We start from the raw sequence: 22,903 nt of genomic DNA, 5'->3' as shown, positions 1-22,903 counted from the left end.
CTCCCTCCATCTCTACACTTAACTCCTACTCCCCACTCTCCCTCATCTCATCCGTGACTCTGTCTGTCTCTCTTTAGAAATATATTTGTATATTTTCTCCTCCTCCCATCTGGCTCTTTGATCCTGCCTCTGTGGTCTGGATCTGAGAGAGAACACCTGGGTTTTTGAAGCTTTATCAGCCAAACCAGTGGTGTCTCCTTTTAACTCCAAACCACTGTAGGGTGGAGAGAGACCCTTCTCATGTGTCACCTACCCCCTAGGCTTTCATGGCTCTAGGTAGAAATTGACCTCAGGCCGCAGGGGATGCTGACCTCAGATTAGCATCTGGGAGAACATCATCCTAAACTGCTTTGATGTGTGAATGATGGGCTTGTTAGGCTTTTCATACTTGTCTCACCAGTGTTTTGAGTCCTTGTGTTTGTGGTGTGTGAGAGAGAACTTCCATTCAAGTTTCAAGTTTTTTTATTGTCACTTGCACAAGTACAGTGAAATGCCTTACTTGCTTGCTCTTTCACAACAATGCTGTAACACCCTTTGTAAGCCTTTTTTATCCCCTTTGGTATTCAGTTTGATATTATTGTTAGCCTGCAGGTAGCTACAGTAGCTACTAAATTCTTCAAGCAGATGTAAGAACATTTTTAAGGGATTTTAAAATAACCTTCAGAGATTATAATATGTACCTTTCTTGAAGAGGATGTACTTCCCTTATGAAAGATCAAATACCTCCCATTGATACTGAGCTTGACCATTTCCTTTTGCTTGTTAAGTCTGACTTCCATTCCATGAATGTGGATTTCACAATTTTTTCTTCGTCCTGTTAGCTAGTCACCATTACAGCTTTCTACTCCCCCAGTTCCACTCGCAATACTAAATTTTACATCATAATGCCTAACTCAATGTTCCTGATGTTTCCCCATCTCTGTAGCGTGTAACTGTGATCCGGTGGGCTCTCTGAATGGTGGGATCTGTGACAGGATGACTGATGTGTCGTCTGGACTGATCGCTGGCCAGTGTCGCTGCAAGCCCAATGTGGAGGGAGAGCAATGTGACCAGTGCAAACAGGCCCACTACGGCTTGGGAGACCACCTTCTGGGCTGCATGGGTAAAGACACACACACACATTTACTCATGTGTTATTGGAGTCTGTAGCTTTTTCAAGCAGTAAGATGTCTACATTTTATTTGAATACCTATAAATTGTTGTTTTTCCCAGCCTGCACCTGTAATGCCCTGGGGACAGTTCCTGGAGGGAGCCCATGTGATACAGACTCGGGAGGCTGTTACTGCAAACGCCTGGTCACCGGGAGGGACTGTGACCAATGTATGGTAAGGAACATTATTCTTCTGATTTACATACTTGTACACAAGAGTCGCTAATCAAAGTCCACATTGCTGTCTGATGGACCAAAAGGTTAACGCTTTCACTCTGTAAGAGATAGTTGACTTATGATCTCATGGCATTTGACGTCACCAATGGCCACTAGTTACACATCTGCTACACACATCTACTACATACACTGCTTCAGAAAGTTTTCACACCCCTTGATTGTTTACACATTTTGTTGTGTTACAGCCTGAATGGAATATTTTTGGGAGTCACTGGCCTACACACAATACCCCATAATGTCATAGTGAAGTTATGTTTTTCAACGTTATTAATATTATAATATTTTTTTAATGTTCTTTTTTTTACAAATAAATTAAAATTAGAAATTGAAATGTCTTGAGTCAATAAGTATTCAACCCCTTTGTTAAGGAAAACCTAAATATTTCAGGAGTATAACAAGTTACAATAATTTGCATGGACTCTGTGTGTAATAATAGTGTTTAACATGATTTTTGAATGACTACCTCATCTCTGTACCCCACACATACAATTATCTGTAAGGTCCATCAGTCGAGGAGTGAATTTCAAACACTGATTGCACCACAAATACCAGGGAGGTTTTTCAATGCCTGGCAAAGAAGGGTACTTATTGGTAGTTTGATTTTTTTTAAAGCAGACATTGAATATCACTTTGAGCATGGTGAAGTTATTAAAACACTTTGGATGGTGTATCAATACAGTCACTACAAAGATACAGTCGTCCTTCCTAACTCAGTTGCCGGAGAGGAAGGAAACCCCTCAGAGATCAGGCCCATGGTGACTTTAAACAGTTACAGAGTTGAATGGCTGTGCTAGGAGAAAACTGAGGATGGATAAACAACATTGTAGTTACTCCACAATACTAACTTAATTGACAGACTCAAATGAAGGAAGCCTTTACAGAATAAAAATATTCCAAAATATGCATCCTGCTTGCAAGAAGGCACTAAAGTTATACTGCAAAACATGTTGCAAAGCAATTCACTTTTTGTCCTGAGTACAAAGTGTTATGTTTGGGGCAAATCCAAAACAACACATTACTCCATATTTTCAAGCATAATGGTGGTTGCATCATGTTATGGGTATGCTTGTAATCGTTAAGGACTGGGGATTTTTTCAGGATAAAAAAAGAAACAAAATGGAGCTAAACGTACTGTAGAGTAAAACCTGGTTCTGTCTACTTGAAGAATTTAAAAAAGAATAATGGCCAAATGTTGCACAATCCATGTGTGGAAAGCTCTTAGAGACTTACCCAGAAAGACTGTAATCGCTGCCAATGGAGCTTCTACCAAGTATTGACTCAGGGGTGTGAATACTTATGTAAATGAGATGTTTATGCATAAACTTTTCTAAAGATATTCAAAAATGTCTTAAAACATGTTGTCACTTTGTCATTGTGGGGTATTGTGCATAGATGGGTGTCATTAAAGGGTTGTTTTTAACAATGTGCGTGTGTGTGTGTGTTTATGTGTCCTACAGCCTCAGCACTGGGGGCTAAGCAATGACATGGATGGCTGCAGACCATGTGACTGTGACCTGGGTGGAGCCATCAATAACGAGTGAGCTCAAAGTTCACCTGGCTAATTCATTCATCTAAATGCCTCACTTAAAGAATGTATAATTTCTAAACGATTCTTCTTTTCATACAGCCACAGAAGTCTTAAAATGAACGGTTACCTTGAATGCAACACTAAGAGGACCACTTTTTAAACTCGGATTAAACTCCCTGACATTCCCTCCCTGTCCTCTCTCTCTCTCACTCTCCAGTTGTTCCCAAGAGACTGGTCAGTGTGTGTGTCGAGAACACATGTTTGGCCGGCGCTGTGACCAGGTGGAGTCAGGCTTCTACTTCATCGCCCTGGACCACTACACCTACGAGGCAGAGGACGCCAAATTTGGACCTGTGAGTTACCTTTCTACCTTTCACCTTTGGCCAATGACCCTGATGTGTCTTTCTTCTTCTAAGTTCTTCTGGGATCATGGGTGTTTCCTACTAATCCTTGTGACTCTTTTCTCCCTCTCTATCTCCAGGGTGTGACAGTAGTGCAGAGACCCCACCCTCAGGACCGTAGCCCCACCTGGACAGGGATAGGTTTCGTCAATGTTCCCGAGGGGGCCTACCTGGAGTTCTCCATTGACAACATCCCCCACTCCATGGAGTATGACATCCTCATCCGCTACGAGCCTCAGGTCAGTCCCAGCACATACTGCCTTCCCAATGGACGTAAACTCTGGGGCACATGAGTGTCAGAGGGTTTTCATTTCTTCCTTTACTTAATTGATTATGTTAGGTAACGTCGCTGCTTGTCAAGGTCCTGTCATTACCCTTTTGTTTACCTGTTTACCAATGTCTATGTACCTGTTACATTGCCGTAGTTACCAGACCAGTGGGAGGAGGTGTTGATGACGGTGATGCGGCCCAGTGTGATTTCAGCTGACAGTCGCTGTGCCAACACCATGCCTGACGACGACAACCAGATGATATCCCTCCACCCCGGATCACGGTAAACACACACCACCTCCTCTGTCAATGTTGGGGAAGGAGGACTGTTGGGTAACTGGTGGGTGGGTGTGAGAGAGTGAGAGATGAACTCTGAGTCTGTATAGTAGGTATCCACTGAGTCTGTATATTAAGTATCCTCTGAGTATTTATATTAGGTAAACTCCAAAGCTGTATATTAGGTATACTTTGAGTCTGTATATTAGGTATCCTCTGAATTTGTATATTAGGTGGTAGATTCTTGTCTGTATACTAGGTAGACTCTGAGTCTGTGTATTAGGTATACTCTGAGTCTGTATATTAGGTAGACTCTGAGTCTGTATATTAGGTGGTAGACTCTGAGTCTGTATATTAAGTAGACTCTTGAGTCTGTATATTAGGTATTCTCTGAGTCTGTGTATGCACCCTGTATACGCCCTGAGGGTTCCCCTTTGAAAACACTGATTTAGTGTATGTGTCATAGGAGTATTTTTAAACATGTGTTTTCTGACATCCATCTCTCTCTCTCTTGTCTCTTCAGATATGCAGTGCTCCCCAGACCAGTGTGTTTCGAGGCAGGGATGAACTACACTGTTCGTCTGAGTCTGCCCCTCTACTCTGCACTCAGTGACGTCCAGTCCCCATATACACTCATCGACTCGGTTAGTTCACACACACTGTCAAACACAACTCTGACTTTTGCTTGAAATATCCATCGATGTCTATTCGAGGCAGAAATTTCAGCTACTAGGATTTCATATTAGTTTTGGGCCCTTGCTGACTCCATACTAAATCTAATTCCATCTCCTGTAACTTTCTTCCCCATCTGTAGATTGTGCTGATGCCCCACTGTAAGAACCTGGAGATCTTCACTGGCTCTGAGGGCGGTGACTTGGCCACCAGCAGTGCCTGGGACACCTTCCAACGCTACCGCTGTCTGGAGAACAGTCAGAGCGTAGTGAAGACCCCGTCCACAGACATCTGCCACAACTTTATCTTCAGCATATCCGCTCTGCTGCACCAGGGAGCTAAAGGTATGGCACCACACTCCAGTCATGTGTGCTTGAACATACTTGTTTGCTCATGTATGTGTTTTTCAACTAAGGGTTTAAAAGGGTTTCTTAACTAAAGGTCTAAGTAGGTTTTTTAACTAAAAGTGGAACTGACAGTGTTTTAGCAACATAAAATCGTATTAAAATCTGTTCATATACACCCCTAGGAAGAATATAATGCCTTTAAAAAAAACATTTTATGGGAAGCGATCACTTATATAAGGTCATTTTCACATTTTCATACTTTGATAGAAGGTTTGGTAATGACGTAAAGTAAGAGATTTGTGAAAATTCTATAGCAATATGGAGTGGGAAAGCGGCTGTGCATTTGGACAATTAATAGACACTGCAGTAAATAAAACCTAATAAAAACATATCAGTCTCGTTCAGGACCTGACTACACAGACCGGTGCGCCATAGCCAATCAGAGCTGCAGTAAGCCTACAGTGTTCAGACCCCTTGACTTTTTTCACATGTTGTTACATTACAGCCTTATTCTAAAATGGATTAAATTGTTTTTATCACTCATTAATCTACATACAATACCCCATATTGACAAAGCAAAAACAGGTTTTTAGAAATGTTTGCTAATTTATATATATATATATATATATATATATATATATATATATATATATATATATATAACAAATATGAAATATCACATTTACATAAGTATTCAGACCCTTTACTCAGTACTTTGTTGAAGCTCCTTTGGCAGCGATTACAGTATTGAGTCTTCTTGTGTATGACTCTACAAGCTTGGTACACCTGTATTTGGGGAGGTTCTCCCATTCTTCTCTGCAGATCCTCTCAAGCTCTGTCAGGTTGGATGGGAAGCATCGCTGCACAGCTATTTTCAGGTCTCTCCAGAGATGTTAGATCGGGTTCAAGTCCAGGCTCTGGCTGGGCCACTCAAGGACTTTCGGAGACTTGTCCCAAAGCCACTCCTGTGTTGTCTTGGCTGTGTGCTTAGGGTCATTGTCCTGTTGGAAGGTGAACCTTCACCCCAGTCTGAGGCCCTGAGCACTCTGGAGCATGTTTTCATCAAGGATCTCTCTATGCTTTGTCCATTCAACTTTGACTCAATCCTGACTAGTCTCACAGTCCCTGCCGCTGAAAGACATTCTGATAGCATGATGCTGCCACCACCATGCCGGGGATGTTGCCAGGTTTCTCCAGATGTGGCGCTTGACATTCAGGCCAAAGAGTTCAATCTTGGTTTCATCAGACCAGAGAATATTGTTTCACATGGTCTGAGAGTCTTTAGGTGCCTTTTGGCAAACTCCAAGCGGGCTGCCATGTACCTATTACTGAGGAGTGGCTTCCATCTGGCCACTCTACCATAAAGGCCTGATTGGTGGAGTGCTGCAGAGATGGTTGTCCTTGGAAGTTTCTTCCATCTCCACAGAGGAACTCTATAGCTCTGTCAGAGTGACCATCGGGTTCTTGGTCACTTTCCTGACCAAAGCCCTTTTCAAGGGCTCAATTTGGCCGTGAGGCCAGCTCTAGGAATAGTCTTGGTGGTTCCAATCTTCTTCCATTTAAGAATGATGGAGGCCACTTTGTTCTTGGGGACCTTCAATGCTGCAGACATTTTTTGGTACCCTTCCCCAGATCTGTGCCTCGACACAATCCTGTCTCGGAGCTCTACGGACAGTTCCTTCGACCTCATGGCTTGGTTTTTCCTCTGACATGCACTGTCAACTGTGGGACCTTATATAAATCAAAATGTTATTTGATTTATATAGACAGGTGTGTGCCTTTCCAAATCATGTCCAATCAATTGAATTTACCACAGGTGTACTCCAGTCAAGTTGTGGAAACATCTCAAGGATGATCAATGGAAACCGGATGCACCTGAACTCAATTTCAAGTCTCATAGCAAAGAGTCTGAATTCTTATGTAAATAAGGTATTTCTGTTTATTATTTTTAATACATTTTGCTAAAATTTCTAAAAACCTGTTTTCGCTTTGTCATTGTGGGGTATTGTGTGTAGATTGCTAAGGCTGAATAAGGCTGTAACGTAACAAAATGTGGATAAAGTTAAGGGGTCTGAAAACTTTCCGAAGGCTCTGTATATGCAAATAAGCCATTTTCCACACGCTCCTGCTGAACTGGACTGTGTGTTTACAGGCAGTAGCAACAGCACGACAAAATACACCTGAATGGATTTCTGCAAATATGTAAATACCATGGGAGTCCACTTAGATTTGGGAATTTCACAGTCCTATTGATCAAACAACCATGAACAGGGAGGCTCTTTCCCTCAGTTGCCTATGCACCTCAACAACAAGATCAACAACTAATGTTAGCCAGCATGAGATGACCTCAAATCTAATGAGGGCACAGTAGATAAACCCTTCTCAAATGTTTTCAAGTTGTAGTTGGCTGTAAAAATTGCACTGATAAATTATGGGGAATAGTAGCCTGCTTACCCTTCTGTGGCTTGCCTGCCAATGCATGTTTGTCTCAACCCACATTTTGACAACTGAATGGGAACTTGCCTGCCTGCCCGTCCGCCCATTTGATTGATGCTAACTGCATTTGATTGGCAACTAAGAGATATGCTAACTGTGGATAGTCGTTCAAGTTCAGCATAGCTAGCAATTTCACATTTCTTGCTAGCTAACCAAATATCTCTAGCTGTAGCCACCGAAAAACTCATCCAATCGTCAAATGAAATGACATCCTCCCAGCAGCTAGCTAGTTAGCTAGCTAACGTTAGGCTCTGGGTTTTTAGCTTGCAACATAAATGGATAAGCTAGCCTATTAGCCATGTTATCTGGTCATTGCCCTTGCTAGTTTGATTGTATTGACATTCCCAGCCTTCTTTACAATTGTCTGTTTTTGTCCAAAATATTCAGTCAATGAAACTGAAACAGTGAACCTGAATTGCTGGAGGCAGCAAACAATGTACCAGGCCAGCTGTGATTTACAACCTGATAGCAATATTTGCTGGACTACCAAGAAATGTATTGGTGAATAAGCTATATTAATTATGCAGTGAACTGCATCCATCTATTCTGACAACAATACCTTACTCTACGTCATGGAATTTTGACTCAAATAGAACCTATTTTTATGCAGTTGGTTTTGTAGCATAAACTGGGAATTTTATATTTTTTACTGATATTATGATTGCCTATTTGTTTCATATCTGCAAAGTAGTTAAAACGCTGTCAGTTCCACTTTAACTAAAGAGGGTTTCTTAACTAAAGGTCATTATCATAAAGTTTGTGTGTCAATCACATACAATTGACCCTGGTCGGCATTGTTTGTAAATGACAGGATTTCATTCCAATGTTGTCCTCCGTCTGACAATCATCCTCAGTCCATCTCCTCGTACACTCCCTACACTAAAAGTATATTTTTCTCTCCTCTATACATCAGCTGTTTCAATCCCTTTCTTTTCTTATCTCTTTATTTCCTTTCCTTTCATTCCGTATCTTATCCCTTCCTGTGCCTCTGGCATATTGCCGTTGTCTTCAGTTTCCAACCCATGTCCCTCATCAACAGTTACGCTATGTCTGTCTACTCTCCTCATGTGTGGACTTGTATTGGACCCTGGGGCCCTAAGCTTGATTATAAGCCCTCTCGGATCTTGACACACTGAAAAGACCACAGAGGAAATTTCTCAGCCCGCCGCAGCAGTAAATCTCCTACCCTGCCAGACAGTGAGAACTTGTCTCTGCTGCCAGTCTAGTAGTATATACCGGGTCCATGCTATCATAGGACAGATTTCATGGATTTATTCATGTAGGTGGTCTGATTAGATTACAAGAGTATATCATAATATAAAAGATGAAGTCAAATATAATACTCTATTATCTTGAGGAAAACTTTTCTGAACACATGTAAGCATCAAGGAAAATTAAACATAGCATCTATATCACAGCACTTAAATTGCAACATGTAGTTAAATGAGAATGAATTGTTATTGAAATATGACCTAAGTGTGATATGATTTTATTGTATACATTTTTTCTTGGGAATGCAGTCAGTATGAGTTCAAATCCTCCCAGCTGTGAAAGTCACATAATCCTGTCTCACTTAGCAGGTTTTTTGAGGTCTCCTGCACAGATGTAGGTCCCTCATCTACACATTGCTGCAGGTGTTTACAAATCCTGTGGTTTCGCAGGTCCCTTTTAAGTCTTACCCCAGTCTTAGCAGTTGGTAAAGATCAGAGCGTCTAAACCACAGTCTTCAAGTTCTGCGTTCAATAATCTAGTCCCATAAATAATTAGCCTATCCTAGATCTGAAGGTTCCCACCTTGCTGTGGTGTCCCCTTACACAATAGTGGTTTGGAGGAGTTTCAGATTTATGAGGACAGCAGAGACTTCAGAGGATAGTGTTGAAGGAGTCTAGGCTTGGGCAGAGTCTGGCTTAGAGCATGTCAGTACCCGCTCGGGGGATGTTTAGTGGATATAGGGACACAACACTTACACTCTGTAAGGTTGCATGTACGTAAGCTTGAACACACACACACACCACACACACGCCCATGCTTGCCTAAAATCCCCCTCCCATGATGTGACCCAGTGAATACCAGTTCACTTGTCTCTCTCCTCCACATGGACTCAATGTCTTCTATGGAATGTCTGGTCCCTGGCTTTCTCTTTATTTCCACTCGTCTATTGAGAAGGTTACAGGCCCTGTCAGCCTGTAAGGGTAATAGATATAAAAAGTGTTGTTGATTAAATATCTCAGTCGCCTTAATTAATAAAACAAACCTTTGTTAGTATGTCAGAAGCAAGATGTATTGAGATAAAGGGTTAACCAGAGTTTTATGTACAGTTAGTACTTATACCATATTCAAAACAGCTTGGGTATCCAGCAGCAACTATTGCCCCCATTTGAACTGATCATTCCAGATTATGTGTTCAACTCAATTTTAAGCCCATTCCCTCCCTCTCTCACTCTCTCTTTAATATTTCCTCCTGTATTTGTTTTCCCAGCATGCCAGTGTGATCCGCAGGGCTCTCTCAGCACGGTGTGTGATGCCAGCGGCGGGCAATGCCAGTGTCGCCCCAATGTAGTAGGCAGGAACTGTGACAAATGTTCCCCTGCCACCTACCTCTTTGGACCCAGTGGCTGTAGATGTGAGTTTGACTGAATGAAAAGTGACTGAGTGTATGTGTTTTGTATTGCACAATACAGGCACTGAATCGGACACTCATCACTTTCTGTGCCCGCTCTCTCCCCCCAGCCTGTGATTGCAATCCCCAGGGATCGGAGCATGCGTTCTGCCATGAGGCTACTGGCCAGTGTGCTTGTATCCCCGGGGCGTACGGCCGTCAGTGTGACCACTGTTTGCCGGGACACTGGGGCTTCCCCAACTGTCGCCCCTGCACCTGCAATGGCCACACTGAGCAGTGTGACCCCTACTCTGGAGAATGCCTGGACTGCCGAGAACAGACCACCGGGCACAACTGTGAGAGGTCAGACAAGTGTTAGTCTTGGTTGAGGGGTCAAGGGTTAAGGAGGCTCATTGGTGTATGTGCTGGATGGGTCGGCATTAGAATAGGTAGTCAATCAGTCTCCTAAAATATAGATAACTTAGATATTATAGACATGCATGTGAATGATAGAGTGATTATGACCAACCACCTTATGCCTTTTCCCTACAGGTGTCTGGAAGGTTACTACGGCGACCCTGTCCTGGGTTCAGGGGATCACTGTCGTCCCTGTATGTGTCCGGACGGGCCAGGTAGCGGGCGGCAGTTTGCCGGTGGATGTTATCACGGTCTGGACTCTCACTACCAGGTGTTTTGTATCTGCAGCCCTGGATACAGAGGTAGGCAGCCAATAACAACCACTTGCCAAGATGTATAGAGCACCCTGTAAACTAGCAGCGCATGGCAGGATTACTCATGTCAAAGTGCTTCTGTTCAGACCTGTTTCCTAGGAAGCAGTAGATTTGTATGCATTCATGTTACAGTGTGGAAGCTTGGTGACTTTCCATGATGTATAGCTGCCGGCCGTGTACATTTACAGTTTGATATATGGCTTGATTTGACAGGAGGACATATGTTATTGTGGCAGTAAATGTATAGGCAGTTATTATTTCTGATTGTGAGGATAGGTGAAAAGATGTGTTGTTGTAGAGGTAAGTGATGACACTGTTTTTGGTGAAGGGTTAATTAAGCACGTTGCTCTCTCTCCTCCCCCTTTTACCTCTCGTTTCTTCTCTCTTCCTCTATGTTTTCCTCTCCCCTACAGGTGCCAGATGTGAGGAATGTGCCCCAGGTTACTATGGAAATCCCCATGAGAACGGCGGGCAGTGCCAACCATGCCAGTGCAACAACAACATTGACATGCTGGACCAGGAGTCCTGTGATGCCAGGACAGGTGAATGTCTCAAATGTCTCTACCACACCGAGGGTCGAGGCTGCCACAGCTGCAAGCTGGGTTACTATGGAGATGCCCTCACACAAAATTGCAGAAGTGAGTAAAAAAAGCTAACTTGCAACTCTTTATGTGCTTGTCATATCAATGTGAGTGGTTGTCATTGTCCAATTGCTAACCTGCTAACGACGTCTCTTCTCTCCCTCAGAGTGTGTGTGTAACCACCTGGGTACCAACCCAGCCACGTGCCCGGCGGTGAGCGACTGCCACTGTGATCTGGGCAGTGGGCAGTGCCAGTGTCTACCAAATGTGGTGGGTCAGCACTGTGACCAGTGTGCCCCCGACACCTGGAACATGGCCAGCAAGAGGGGCTGCGAATCTTGCGACTGTGACCCCAACCACTCATTTGGAACGTCCTGCAACGAGGTGGGTTCTCACAAGGCCACACCCTTCTTCTGTTGGGTCTTAATACTCCTGTCTTTTTAATCGTATCCTAATGTCACATTACTAATATTTATGTGTTTTGTCCACAGCTGAGTGGCCAGTGCTCCTGTAAACCTGGCTTTGGGGGTAAAATGTGTCAGGAGTGCAGAGAGTTGTTCTGGGGAGACCCTGAAGTCAAATGCAATGGTGAGTTGCCACATCTCAATCAGAAGCATAGTAGTTATCGGTGCTGGCATTACACTGCCTAAATCCCCATCTTGACACACATTAAGGAGTGTGTGTGCGCGCGTGTGCACGCACCTGTGTGCCGTGCGTGTGTGTGTGAGAAAGCTCCAACCCAGCTATTTTAAATTGCAACACACACAAAGCAGGCCTTTAGTCTTAATCATTGAGATATTACAAGCAGCCCCATTCCCCTAGCCTCTTATCATGGGAATGTGTAGGAGTTTCAGCTGTGGTGGAGAAATTCACAGCATCCTCTCCTTACTGTGGGAGCCAATATTAAAGCCAGATGTGCTCTCTCACCCGACGTCTGTGTTTCTATGACGAACAGGCGGGGGATCTGTCCGAGCCTCCCAATATCCCGCCGTCCCCACAATGCACCTTTGTTCTGATGGGGTGTCCTGTTGGAGGGACAGCTGTCCAACACAGTGCTTGCTGCTGACAGAAAGGAACCTTTGTCCCAGGGTAGCGTCACTGGAGCAGAGCAGCCTGCTTAATTATCTACTGAAGGACACATGAATTGGCTTCTGATGTAGGCTAGTCCCTTGAGTGGAAACGTGCAGTGAATGTATAAATGGCTCACTGTGGTAGTTGAATCTACTTTAAACTTCTGTATACATTGTTACCAATGAAATTAGAAAATGATTGTGATCAAACTAAAATTGCAGAGGTCACTTTGTCGGCTGTTTAAACATCGAACTCCTTCCAGGCAGGATGCACCATGTCAATTGCGTCATAAAAGGGACTTGCTGTCCCGTCACAGTGCAGTTTTCTCAGGCTTGTGGTTTGCTGCTACTAGCAGGGAGTGTTGCATTCCGGAAAGGTTTGTGTTTCTTCGCTCTGCGGAGAAGGATCTGTGTTGACAGTCCTGACTGTTTGTTTGGAGAAGGAAGTCTGCTCTGGTTCCCTGATATCGGATTACCTCGTTTACCGCAACTAATGTTGACATACCCCTAATCTGGATCAGTCTAACAGCCAAACATTTCACTAAAACTAGCTTCAAATGGTGCAGATCCCTGTTAGTTTGTGGTATGTTAGTTTCTCTGGAAACATAGTAACGTTGTACACTTTGAACAATTCAATGAAGGGAGGGAATGGTCAACTGCTTAATTTGTGGTCACATTAATTGATATCACAGTTACTTTCTTGTGCACCTCCAGCCATTTTTGTGGCTTTTGCAATGATTTGACCCTTTTAATCACATCAGTTTACCATTTGAAGACAGTTTTCTGTCTGTGGGAGCCATGTCTACTGTTTCTTGTTCATCAAAGCCTTTGTGGCTGTGGCTGTGTGTGTGTGTGTGTGTGTGTGTGTGTGTGTGTGTGTGTGTGTGTGTGTGTGTGTGTGTGTGTGTGTGTGTGTGTGTGTGTGTGTGTGTGTGTGTGTGTGTGTGTGTGTGCGTGTGTCTGTGTTGGCCCATGGTGAAAGACTGCTCCAGCTGTAGACCATTAAAGATGTCGTTTACTGATGTGCCCCCATCATCCCCCCACACAGAGGAATAGAAGCCATGTTGGGATCCATGTCACAAAAACAGCTGGAATTTCCCTACCCTGCCTGCTCGCAATCATCTTATCTGACCTGTAACATACAACAGATGCTGTGTAGAAAAGAAAGAAAAGAGGTCCAGCTACCTTCTATAAAAGGCCTTTATTAAAAATGTGTGCGATTTTGTTAGAAACAGCAGAAAGCCTGCGTTAATCAGTCATGTCTTATTGCGCCATGGATTCCAGTTCCCTCTACATGCTTGTAGTGTGTTTAATCTGCTCTGAGGGCCATTGTTAATTTTGACTGGTAGGGGGTGAGGGTCAATATTTACCTCTCTTCCGTACCTGGCCTATGTGGCCATTTTGTGTGTCAAAGCCATCACCCAGTGTAAACAGAGGTTGTGCTTTAATCTGCAGTGGGGGAGGGGGCTGTGTGAATGGGGACCTTCAGAGGTGGTGCTGTAGTGTGGTGTGTGGGGCCCTAGTTTGGGGCTGTCTGCTGATAATGGAGACTGGTGAGTGACTCCCCACACAGCCAGTTAACGCACAGAGGAAGAGAGACAGGGGAGACAAAAGGACAGGTCACATTCATTACATATTTCCACTGAGCCCAGGCCCCTCATCCTCCTGCCTTACAAAACTATAGGAGGATTACGCCACACATCTAAGCCCCCATTTCCCCTCCTCTTTTGTTGCTTTAGCACCCTGAGGTGACAAAAAGTAATTTTTCAGGATGTGTGTATATCTACACATTTGTAAAGGTTTGTGGTTCTACAAGTGTGTGGTGTGTGCAAGAAAGTATGTACACTTCACCATACATTCTTCAAGTTTGTGTGTAAGAGTAAACACAGGAAGTACCACAGTTAGGTATATGGTTGTCATCAGTGGTTCCTGGGGCGTTGTTTGCAGAGTCTGTAGGGGCCCATGGTGGCCCCTTTGTTCTCCACACACTCTACACACTTCCCTTAACGAGGCTTTGAAGTGGGCAAACATCCTCCTCTTTCTCCATTCCTCCTCCTCCACCCCCCTTCTCTCCATCCCATCTCACTCAACCAGCCCCCCTTAAGTCACTGGGTTAATGTGGATGGCTGTGGTTCATTGATCTTTGGCTCACCAGAATTTCAGCTGACATCATCTTTACGAGTTGAAACTCCAACCAGCCCCCCTTAAGTCACTGGGTTAATGTGGATGGCTGTGGTTCATTGATCTTTGGCTCACCAGAATTTCAGCTGACATCATCTTTACGAGTTGAAACTCCACCGAAAACATTTTATCCACCAGTCAATACATCAGCTGGCCACTCTTAATACTCCCAATGGACACTCACCCAGAAATACATGTAGGCTTACCAGTAGATTTAAAATGCAATATGGCTAGCATTAAAGAACTTGAATTATAATGAAAATTAAGTCAAAAGTATTATTAGAACCAAAGGTTAGGCTTGCTAGTCCACATTTCAGAGGTGCTTACAACAGGGTGCTAACTGTGCTTGACACGTTAACACGTGATTACAAACCTATAAAGGTTACGACCCATAAAGCAACAGGAGCTCCCATCCTTTCCCCTCTCCACAGTGGAGCATTTTGAAATGACTTTAGGAGGATCCCAATAAACTGAATGAGTTTGTAAATTGACCTGACGAGACAGACGTGTCCTTTGAGGTCAAGATGTCTAGCGAGAGAGAGGCTGGCTACTTAAAAGCACTTCCCTGGCTTTGTAAGACCGCTTTATAGGCTCTTGTCCATTGTTATGGGACATCATCAACCTGTTTGAAATGTCTCCCTCCCATTCAGGATCTCTGGAGGGTGACTGACTAGTCAGGATCAGGATGGAACAAAATGAGTTGTAGAAAAAGTGTTGTTTTTTGAGTCATGCTCAAACAGTTTCAGAGTTGAATGAAAAAAAGGCTAGACTAGTAGTAAAACCTATGTTTCCTATTGCCTTGCAGCGTGCGACTGTGACCCACAAGGCATTGCCGAGCAGCAGTGCAACAAGGCCAACGGTCACTGTGTGTGCTTGGAGGGCGTGTCTGGTCCCCGCTGTAACCTCTGCGCCCGGGGCTACTCTGGCACCTTCCCCTACTGCGAACGCTGCCACCAGTGCTTTGCCGACTGGGACGTGATCGTAGGTCAGCTGACCAACCAGACCCACAGGCTGGTCAACAAGGTGAACACCATCAAGGCCAGCGGCATCACCGGACCATACAAACATGCCATAGATAACATGGAGCAGAGCGCCGGGTCCATAAGAACTATCCTGGCCCAGAACCCGGCTACACAGCCACTGTCAGAGATACAGCAGCTACTGGAGCAGGCCACGTAAGTGGGGTCAAAGGGTGGGGTCAAAATGGGTCATTGACAATATTTATCAATAGCAAAAACAGTAGTAGACACATCAAAAGCAATAATATACTAATTATTTCTGTATGATCCATTTCTGTTCTTTAGAGATCTAATGGAAGAGATGAGCAACAAGCTGAACCTCACTGAGGAGGCGTTGGCCCAGGTATCATCTGATGACAACAGCACCAACACCAAACTGGACTCTCTCAAAGAGGATGCCCAGAAACTGGATCGCACCGTCAAGGAGCTGCTGGACCAAGTGGAGCTCATCAAGAACTCTGATGTTCGGGGTAAGGGACTGGGACAAGGCTGTTTGACTTGTTGATGATTGTGATATACAATGTCATGTCCATTATACTTCCATTTGTCAACTCTGTGAAATTGAACATTGTTTTTGTAATGACAGGAGCGACAGACAGTGTCACAAAGTACTACCAGCAGTCTCTGGCTGCTGGGGCTCAGGCCAACGCCTCCACCACCGACCCAGGCAACCCCGTGGAGAGCTCTTTCGTTCTACGACAAGCTACGGAGGACAAGATGAACGACACCAGGGACGAGTTCCACAGGAGGCAGGAAGAACACGCCAAGAGACTGGACGACCTGGCGGATCAGCTGGAGACATTGGACCTATCAGAACTCAGCGAGAAGGTAAGGCCAAGCAAGGCCATAACTGTGGCCTGAAACTGGCTTGCTGATGTTGATCTGAGTTTGACACAGATCAGACTCAGTCAAATCCCAGTTTGCAAGATAAAACCATCGAAAACAAGACATTTTCTTGAGCTGTTAAATCAAAGCTTCTGTGTAGGTCAGGAAGAATGATAGGTTTGATTGAATGAGAAGCATATGCTTAGATCCCATTTGAACTTGTCAAGATGCATATGCTTAGATCCCATTTGAACTTGTCAAGATGCATATGCTTAGATCCCATTTGAACTTGTCAACTCTTTTCACTCTACTGGGCCTCTCTCTGCAGACGTGCGGCAGCCCAGCTGGTGAGGCGTGTGCAGACTCTCCGTGCGGGGGTCTGAGTTGTGTGGACTCTGAGGGGAACAGGAGGTGTGGGGGCGAGGGGTGTGACGGTCTGGTCACCCTGGCCAACAATGCCTGGCATAAGGCCAACCACTTTGACCAGGAGATCCTCACGGCCATGGAGGAGGTGGACAAGCTCTCCAAGATGGTGAGATCCTGTCTTTGAATTAAAATGAACCAACTCTCTTTAGACAAGAAATACACCCACTTTGGTTCCTAACCTGTTTGTTTGTGATCAGGTGTCAGAGGCCAAGGTGAAGGCAGATGAGGCCAAGCTGAGTGCCCAGGACGTGCTGCTGAAGACAAATGAGACCAAGCAGCGCGTGGACCAGAGCAATGAGGAGCTGCGCAGCCTCATCCGACAGATCAGAGACTTCCTCACACGTATGTCTACTCCTCCAATCAACTACATATGTTTACTAACCTGTGACTTAAAGGTACAATCCAGCTGTTCAATTGTAATTTCAATTAAATGTTTCAAATAATTTCACCCATTGATTCTAGAAGATTGTAACTTATACATGTCTCAAACTTAGTACAACTGTCCCTTTCACAAGCTTAGTACAACCCTTGTCTCTCATGTGGCACCCCCTAGAGGATGCAGCAGACATGGAGAGCATCGAGGCAGTGGCCAACGAGGTGCTGGCCATGCAGATGCCCAGCACGCCAGCCCAGCTCCAGAATCTGACAGACGAGATCAGGGAGAGGGTGCGAGACCTGGCCCAAGTGGAGACTATCCTCAACCAGAGCGCTGACGATGTGCAGAGAGCCGAGAACCTACTGAAGCAGGCAGGCAGAGCCAGGTGACACACATTAACACACACTTGTCAAGATTATCCTCGAATGGAGCACAGTTGATGAGGCATGTGCGCAAAGCCAGGCACTCCACACACACTCTGGTGCTTGGTGGGCTTATTATTTTCTCCCTCTGTGTGTGTCCCACAGTAAAGAGGCCACAGATGTGAGGGAAACAGCAGAGATGGTGAAGCAGGCTCTGGAAGAGGCTGAGCGTGCCCAGAAAGCAGCAGCCGAGGCCATCAAACAGGCCACCACCGACATTAAAGGCACAAACGACCTCCTGTCCTCAGTGAGTCAACATCCTCCATTTTATCACACACAGCAAGTTTGAACTTTTGGGACTAATCCATTGGTTCCATGTACCGGGAAAACTAAATCAAGCACAGCTAAAGTATTTGACCCATTAAAATGTACAAGTATACCATAAAGACACCCTGTGCTTGTCTTTACGTCTGAAAAGGTGGAGTCGGAGACAGCGGACTCAGAGTTCAAGCTGAACAACGCCACCCAGAGGCTGCTGTGGTTAGAGAAAGACATCACACTGCTCAGAGAGAAGGCACTGAACACCTCGCTTAGCTCTGAACAAACCGAAAGAGATGCAGAGAGCATCAACAAAGTGGCTGAGCAGGTCAAAAAGGTTTGTGAGCTACTTTATGTTAAATTGGGAAGTGAGAGTTTGTGGTTTATTTTTCATCCTTGTCATTCTCACAATAAATTGCTGACCTTGCATATGACTGTTCGTGTTCGTGTTCGTGTTGTGTGTGTGTGTGTGTGTGTGTGTGTGTGTGTGTGTGTGTGTGTGTGTGTGTGTGTGTGTGTGTGTGTGTGTGTGCGCCCGCAGGACCTGGACTCGGAGCTGAAGGATAAGTACAGCACTGTGCAGGACCTGATCAACCAGGAGGCCGGGGGCGTGGCCGATGCCAAGAAGAGGGCGGAGCTTCTACAGCAGGAAGCCACAGACCTTCTGCTACAGGCCAGTGACAAGCTGCAGCTACTGAAAGGTACAGTACACACACACATACCTGCACTGGCTATATGCACACAGGTCTCTATCCACACACACTGACACTCTCTCTCACACACACACACACACATAGACATGCACCACATAAATCTTCCACAACAGCTTGGGGAGCGCCTTGCATGAAAATACGTTGAACAAAAATATAAACGCAACATGTAAAGTATTGATCCCATGTTTCATGAGCTGAAATAAAAGATCCCAGAAATGTTCCATACACACAAAAAGCTTATTTCTCTCAAATGTTGTGCACAAATGTGTTTACATCCCTGTTAGTGAGCATTTCTCCGTTGCCAATATAACCTATCCACCTGACAGGTGTGGCATATCAAGAAGCTGATTAAACAGCATGATCATTACACAGGTGCACCTTGTGCTGTGGACAATAAAAGACCACTCTAAAATGTGCAGTTTTGTCACACAACAAAATGCTACAGATGTCTCAAGTTTTAAGGGACTGTGCAATTGGCATGCAGACTGCAGGAATGTCCACCAGAGCTGTTGCCAGAGAATTTAATGTTGATTTCTCTACCATTAGTCGCCTCCAACGTCGTTTTAGATAATTTAGTAGTACGTCCAACCGGCCTCACAACCGCAGACCACGTGTAGCCACGCCAGCCCAGGACCTCCACATCCAGCTTCTTCACCTGCAGGATTGTCTGAGACCAGCCACCCAGACAGCTGATAAAACTGTGGGTTTGCACAACCAAAGAATTTCTGCACAAACTGTCAGAAACAGTCTCAGGGAAGCTCTTCTGCGTGTTCGTCGTCCTCACCAGGGTCTTGATCTGACTGCAGTTCAGCATCGTAACTGACTTCAGTGGATGAACACTCACCTTCGATGGCCTCTGGCACGCTGGAGAAGTGTGCTCTTCATGGATTAATCCTGTTTTCAACTGTACCGGGCAGGTGGCAGACAGTGTGTATGGCATCGTGTTGGTGAGCGGTTTGCTGATGTCAGGGTTGTGAACAGAGTGCCCCATGGTAGTGGTGGGGTTATGGTATGGGCAGGCATAAGCTACAGACAACAAACACAATTGCATTTTATCGATGACAATTTCAATGCACAGAGATACCGTGCCGAGATCCTGAGGCACGTTGTTGTGCCATTCATCCACTGCCATCACCTCATGTTTCAGCAGGATAATGCACAGCCCCATGTCGCAAGGATCTGTACACAATTCCTGGAAGCTGAAAATGTCTCAGTTCTTCCATGGCCTGCACACTCACCAGACATGTCACCCATTTAGCACGTTTGGGATGCTCTGGATCGACATATACGACAGCTTGTTCCAGTTCCCGCCAATATCCAGCAACTTCGCAAAGCCCTTAAAGAGGAGTGGGACAACATTACGCAGGCCACAATCAACAGCCTGATCAACTGTATGTGAAGGAGATGTGTCACGCTGCATAAGGCAAAGGGTGGTCACATCAGATACTGACTGGTTTTATGATCAACGCCCCCACCTTTTTTTTAAGGTATCTGTGACCAACAGATGCATATCTGTATTCCCAGTCATGTGAAATCCATAGATTAGGGCATAATGAATTTATTTAAATTGACTGATTTGCTTATATGAACTGTAACTCAGTAAAACCTTTGAAATTGTTGCATGTTGCGTTGAGATTTTTGTTCAGTGTACAATCACAACACACTACCTAAAACACACACCCTTAGGGTCCAACCATGATATGTCCTTACAACGCATCGAGGCAGGCATTACCACAAACATTACACTACACAGACCCTACTTTTCAATGGTGTCTGCTTAGTGGATATATAAACATGATCTGTTTGTAATAGCTATGAGATCTTCATGTTGATTCACTTTTTCCAATCAAGAGTTGAACATGAAATTACGCAGGCCCTTTAACTTTCTCTTCTCAAGTGTGTGTATTCACTGCATGACATTCTACATGTTCTGATTATAAAGCCGGTGTGTGGAGGGATACTACACATCCTGTGATTTTGAGCAAGTAGTTTGACGGTAGGATCTCTCCTTTTTGGTTCCCATCCAGATTTAGAGAAGTCCTACGAGGACAACCAGAAGACTCTGGAAGACAAGGCCAACCAGTTGGTGGATCTGGAGAAGGCTGTCAAAGAGCTGCTGCAGGAGATCAGTCACAAAGTCACCGTGTACAGCACCTGTCTGTTTTAAACACAACCCCCAGCACGGGGTTGTGAAGAAAACTGGTTCACAAAGCAAAATGAACGCCAACCAAGGAATAGAGGCCATTTGAAACCAGAAGATATTTAATATTACTGGCACAGAGCCCCTAGAGACTGGACACATTAAACGTACCACCCACTCACACTCCCTGGTTTCATCATTTGAAATCAAAGATTACTGTTTACTTTTGTACTGTTTCTAAGTCTAACAAGTGGTTTTCGTGTGGAAAAAGCAGGGGATAAAAAATAAGTAATCTGTTTCTATTTGTAGGAAACAAGGAGAGCGAATAAGTGAAAATCAGAATCCTGCCAAAGAGTTTACCATCCAAGCTACAGCCAACATTTAAGATACACAGTACCAGCTAGACATCATCGCCTACATATACAAAGTGACATGAACCAGCCAGACTTTACAACTACCTTGTTTGGCAGTACTTCTAGCACATAGTATGTGTGAGAATGTTATGGTTCGAATTTTTGAGAATGAGAGCTTTGAGGCGAATTTGTGCATACAGATATTTGGAGACCATCCTCCTAACATTTTTAAATAAAAAGGAAAATGTGCATTGTTTTGAAATGGTTGCAAAGAAATTCCCTCACCATTTAAACCAGAATGTAATTCAATAATTTTTCTTGAGCTTGAAAACCAATGCCTTGAGGGCTGAAAGCATGAATGTAAAGGTTTGACTTAACTTTTTACCATGAGACTGGATTATTTTGTATATTTGTATGCAACATTGTATGAACCAACTGGTTACTTTCAAAGTTACCTTGACCAACACATTTATTTTCAATTTGGAGGAAAAAAAACGTCCCATTTGAAATCCCATCAAATATGTGTTACATCTTGACAAGTTCTGAGAGTTATTGTTTTTAAACATATTTACTATTTTGAGCCTTAGCCTCTCACCTTAACACTATAGTGTACCTGTTATGGTAAAATGGGGATGTGTTTGTGGGCCTCAGAGTACTCCTGGGAGGCAGCCACATACAGAGCAGACCTTCTGTGTACACTAAGCATTAGATCCAATGCCTTGGCTAGATCTGAAACACAAGAGACATTAAGCTACTCACAATTTTGTTTTTATCCTTGATTTATTGTGTTATTTTTTGTTTTATAGTGTCCTTGTTATTTTATTTTTAACAGGCGCTTTAAAACCAATGTATTACAATTATTAGTGCTAGTATAGGGCAAATGTGACAGGACTCTTCATAAATTCTCCCAATATGCCACAAATTTCAATGAAATGCATTCATCCCTTCTTTCCTGGAATAAATCAGGTTTGATATGTTTGAATTGGTGATAGCAGGGTGGTAACTTTCATTTGACTTAAATCACAAATGGATTATTCAATCACACATAGGCCTATATTATGGACACTGGCAGACAGGTTAACCTGGTTGGGTTGTATCAATCAATCAATGAAATGTATTTATAAAGCCCTTCTTACATCAGCTGATGTCACAAAGGGCTGTACAGAAACCCGGCCTTAACCCCCAAACAGCAAGCAATGCAGGTGTAGAAGCACGGTGGCTAGGAAAAACTCCTTAGAAAGGCCGGAACCTAGGAAGAAACCTAGAGTGGAACCAGGATATGAGGGGTGGCCAGTCCACTTATGGCTGTGCCGGGTTGAGATTATAACAGAACATGCCCAAGATGTTCAAATGTTCATAGATGACCAGCAGGGTCAAATGATAATAATCACAGTGGTTGTAGAGGGTGCAACAGGTCAGCACCTCAGGAGTAAATGTCAGTTGGCTTTTCATAGCCGATCATTCAGAGTATCTCTACCACTCCTGGTGTCTCTAGAGAGTTGAAAACAGCAGGTCTGGGACAAGGTAGCATGTCCGGTGAACAGGTCAGAGTTCCATAGCCACAGGCAGAACAGTTGAAACTGGAGCAGCAGCACGACCAGGTGGACTGGGGACAGCAAGGAGTCATCAGGCCAGGTGGTCCTAGGGCTCAAGTCCTCCGAGGAGATGGGAGGGAGAGAGAGAGAGAGAATTAGAGAGAGCATACTTAAATTCACACAGGACACCGGATAAGACAGTAGAAATACTCCAGATATAACAGACTGACCCTAGCCCTCCGACACATAAACTGTTGCAGCATAAATACTGGAGGTTGAGACAGGAGGGATCAGGAG

General features: G+C 44.3%; 1 protein-coding gene across 1 annotated transcript in view; it reads left to right on the top strand.

The window, feature by feature from the left end:
• Positions 1–22,053, top strand: part of LOC139584405 (laminin subunit beta-1-like) — a 35,680-nt gene extending 13,627 nt beyond the window's left edge. Inside the window, exons 10-33 of the mRNA XM_071416185.1 lie at positions 926–1,102; positions 1,213–1,325; positions 2,845–2,924; positions 3,133–3,268; positions 3,397–3,555; positions 3,742–3,869; positions 4,386–4,506; positions 4,677–4,878; positions 9,857–10,000; positions 10,108–10,339; positions 10,529–10,695; positions 11,121–11,345; positions 11,455–11,672; positions 11,780–11,876; positions 15,345–15,714; positions 15,844–16,028; positions 16,145–16,386; positions 16,712–16,915; positions 17,007–17,151; positions 17,363–17,570; positions 17,713–17,854; positions 18,026–18,202; positions 18,407–18,566; positions 20,606–22,053. Coding sequence (XP_071272286.1) covers positions 926–1,102; positions 1,213–1,325; positions 2,845–2,924; positions 3,133–3,268; positions 3,397–3,555; positions 3,742–3,869; positions 4,386–4,506; positions 4,677–4,878; positions 9,857–10,000; positions 10,108–10,339; positions 10,529–10,695; positions 11,121–11,345; positions 11,455–11,672; positions 11,780–11,876; positions 15,345–15,714; positions 15,844–16,028; positions 16,145–16,386; positions 16,712–16,915; positions 17,007–17,151; positions 17,363–17,570; positions 17,713–17,854; positions 18,026–18,202; positions 18,407–18,566; positions 20,606–20,745 — 4,172 coding nt within the window. The 3' untranslated portion in view covers positions 20,746–22,053. The remainder of the gene's footprint in view (positions 1–925; positions 1,103–1,212; positions 1,326–2,844; positions 2,925–3,132; positions 3,269–3,396; positions 3,556–3,741; positions 3,870–4,385; positions 4,507–4,676; positions 4,879–9,856; positions 10,001–10,107; positions 10,340–10,528; positions 10,696–11,120; positions 11,346–11,454; positions 11,673–11,779; positions 11,877–15,344; positions 15,715–15,843; positions 16,029–16,144; positions 16,387–16,711; positions 16,916–17,006; positions 17,152–17,362; positions 17,571–17,712; positions 17,855–18,025; positions 18,203–18,406; positions 18,567–20,605) is intronic.
• Positions 22,054–22,903: the final 850 nt, after the last annotated feature.

This window comes from Salvelinus alpinus, chromosome 9, assembly GCF_045679555.1.
Source record: "Salvelinus alpinus chromosome 9, SLU_Salpinus.1, whole genome shotgun sequence".
Taxonomy (NCBI): domain Eukaryota; kingdom Metazoa; phylum Chordata; class Actinopteri; order Salmoniformes; family Salmonidae; genus Salvelinus; species Salvelinus alpinus.
Note: the sequence above shows the minus strand (reverse complement) of the source record. Positions and strands in the feature narration are given on the sequence as shown.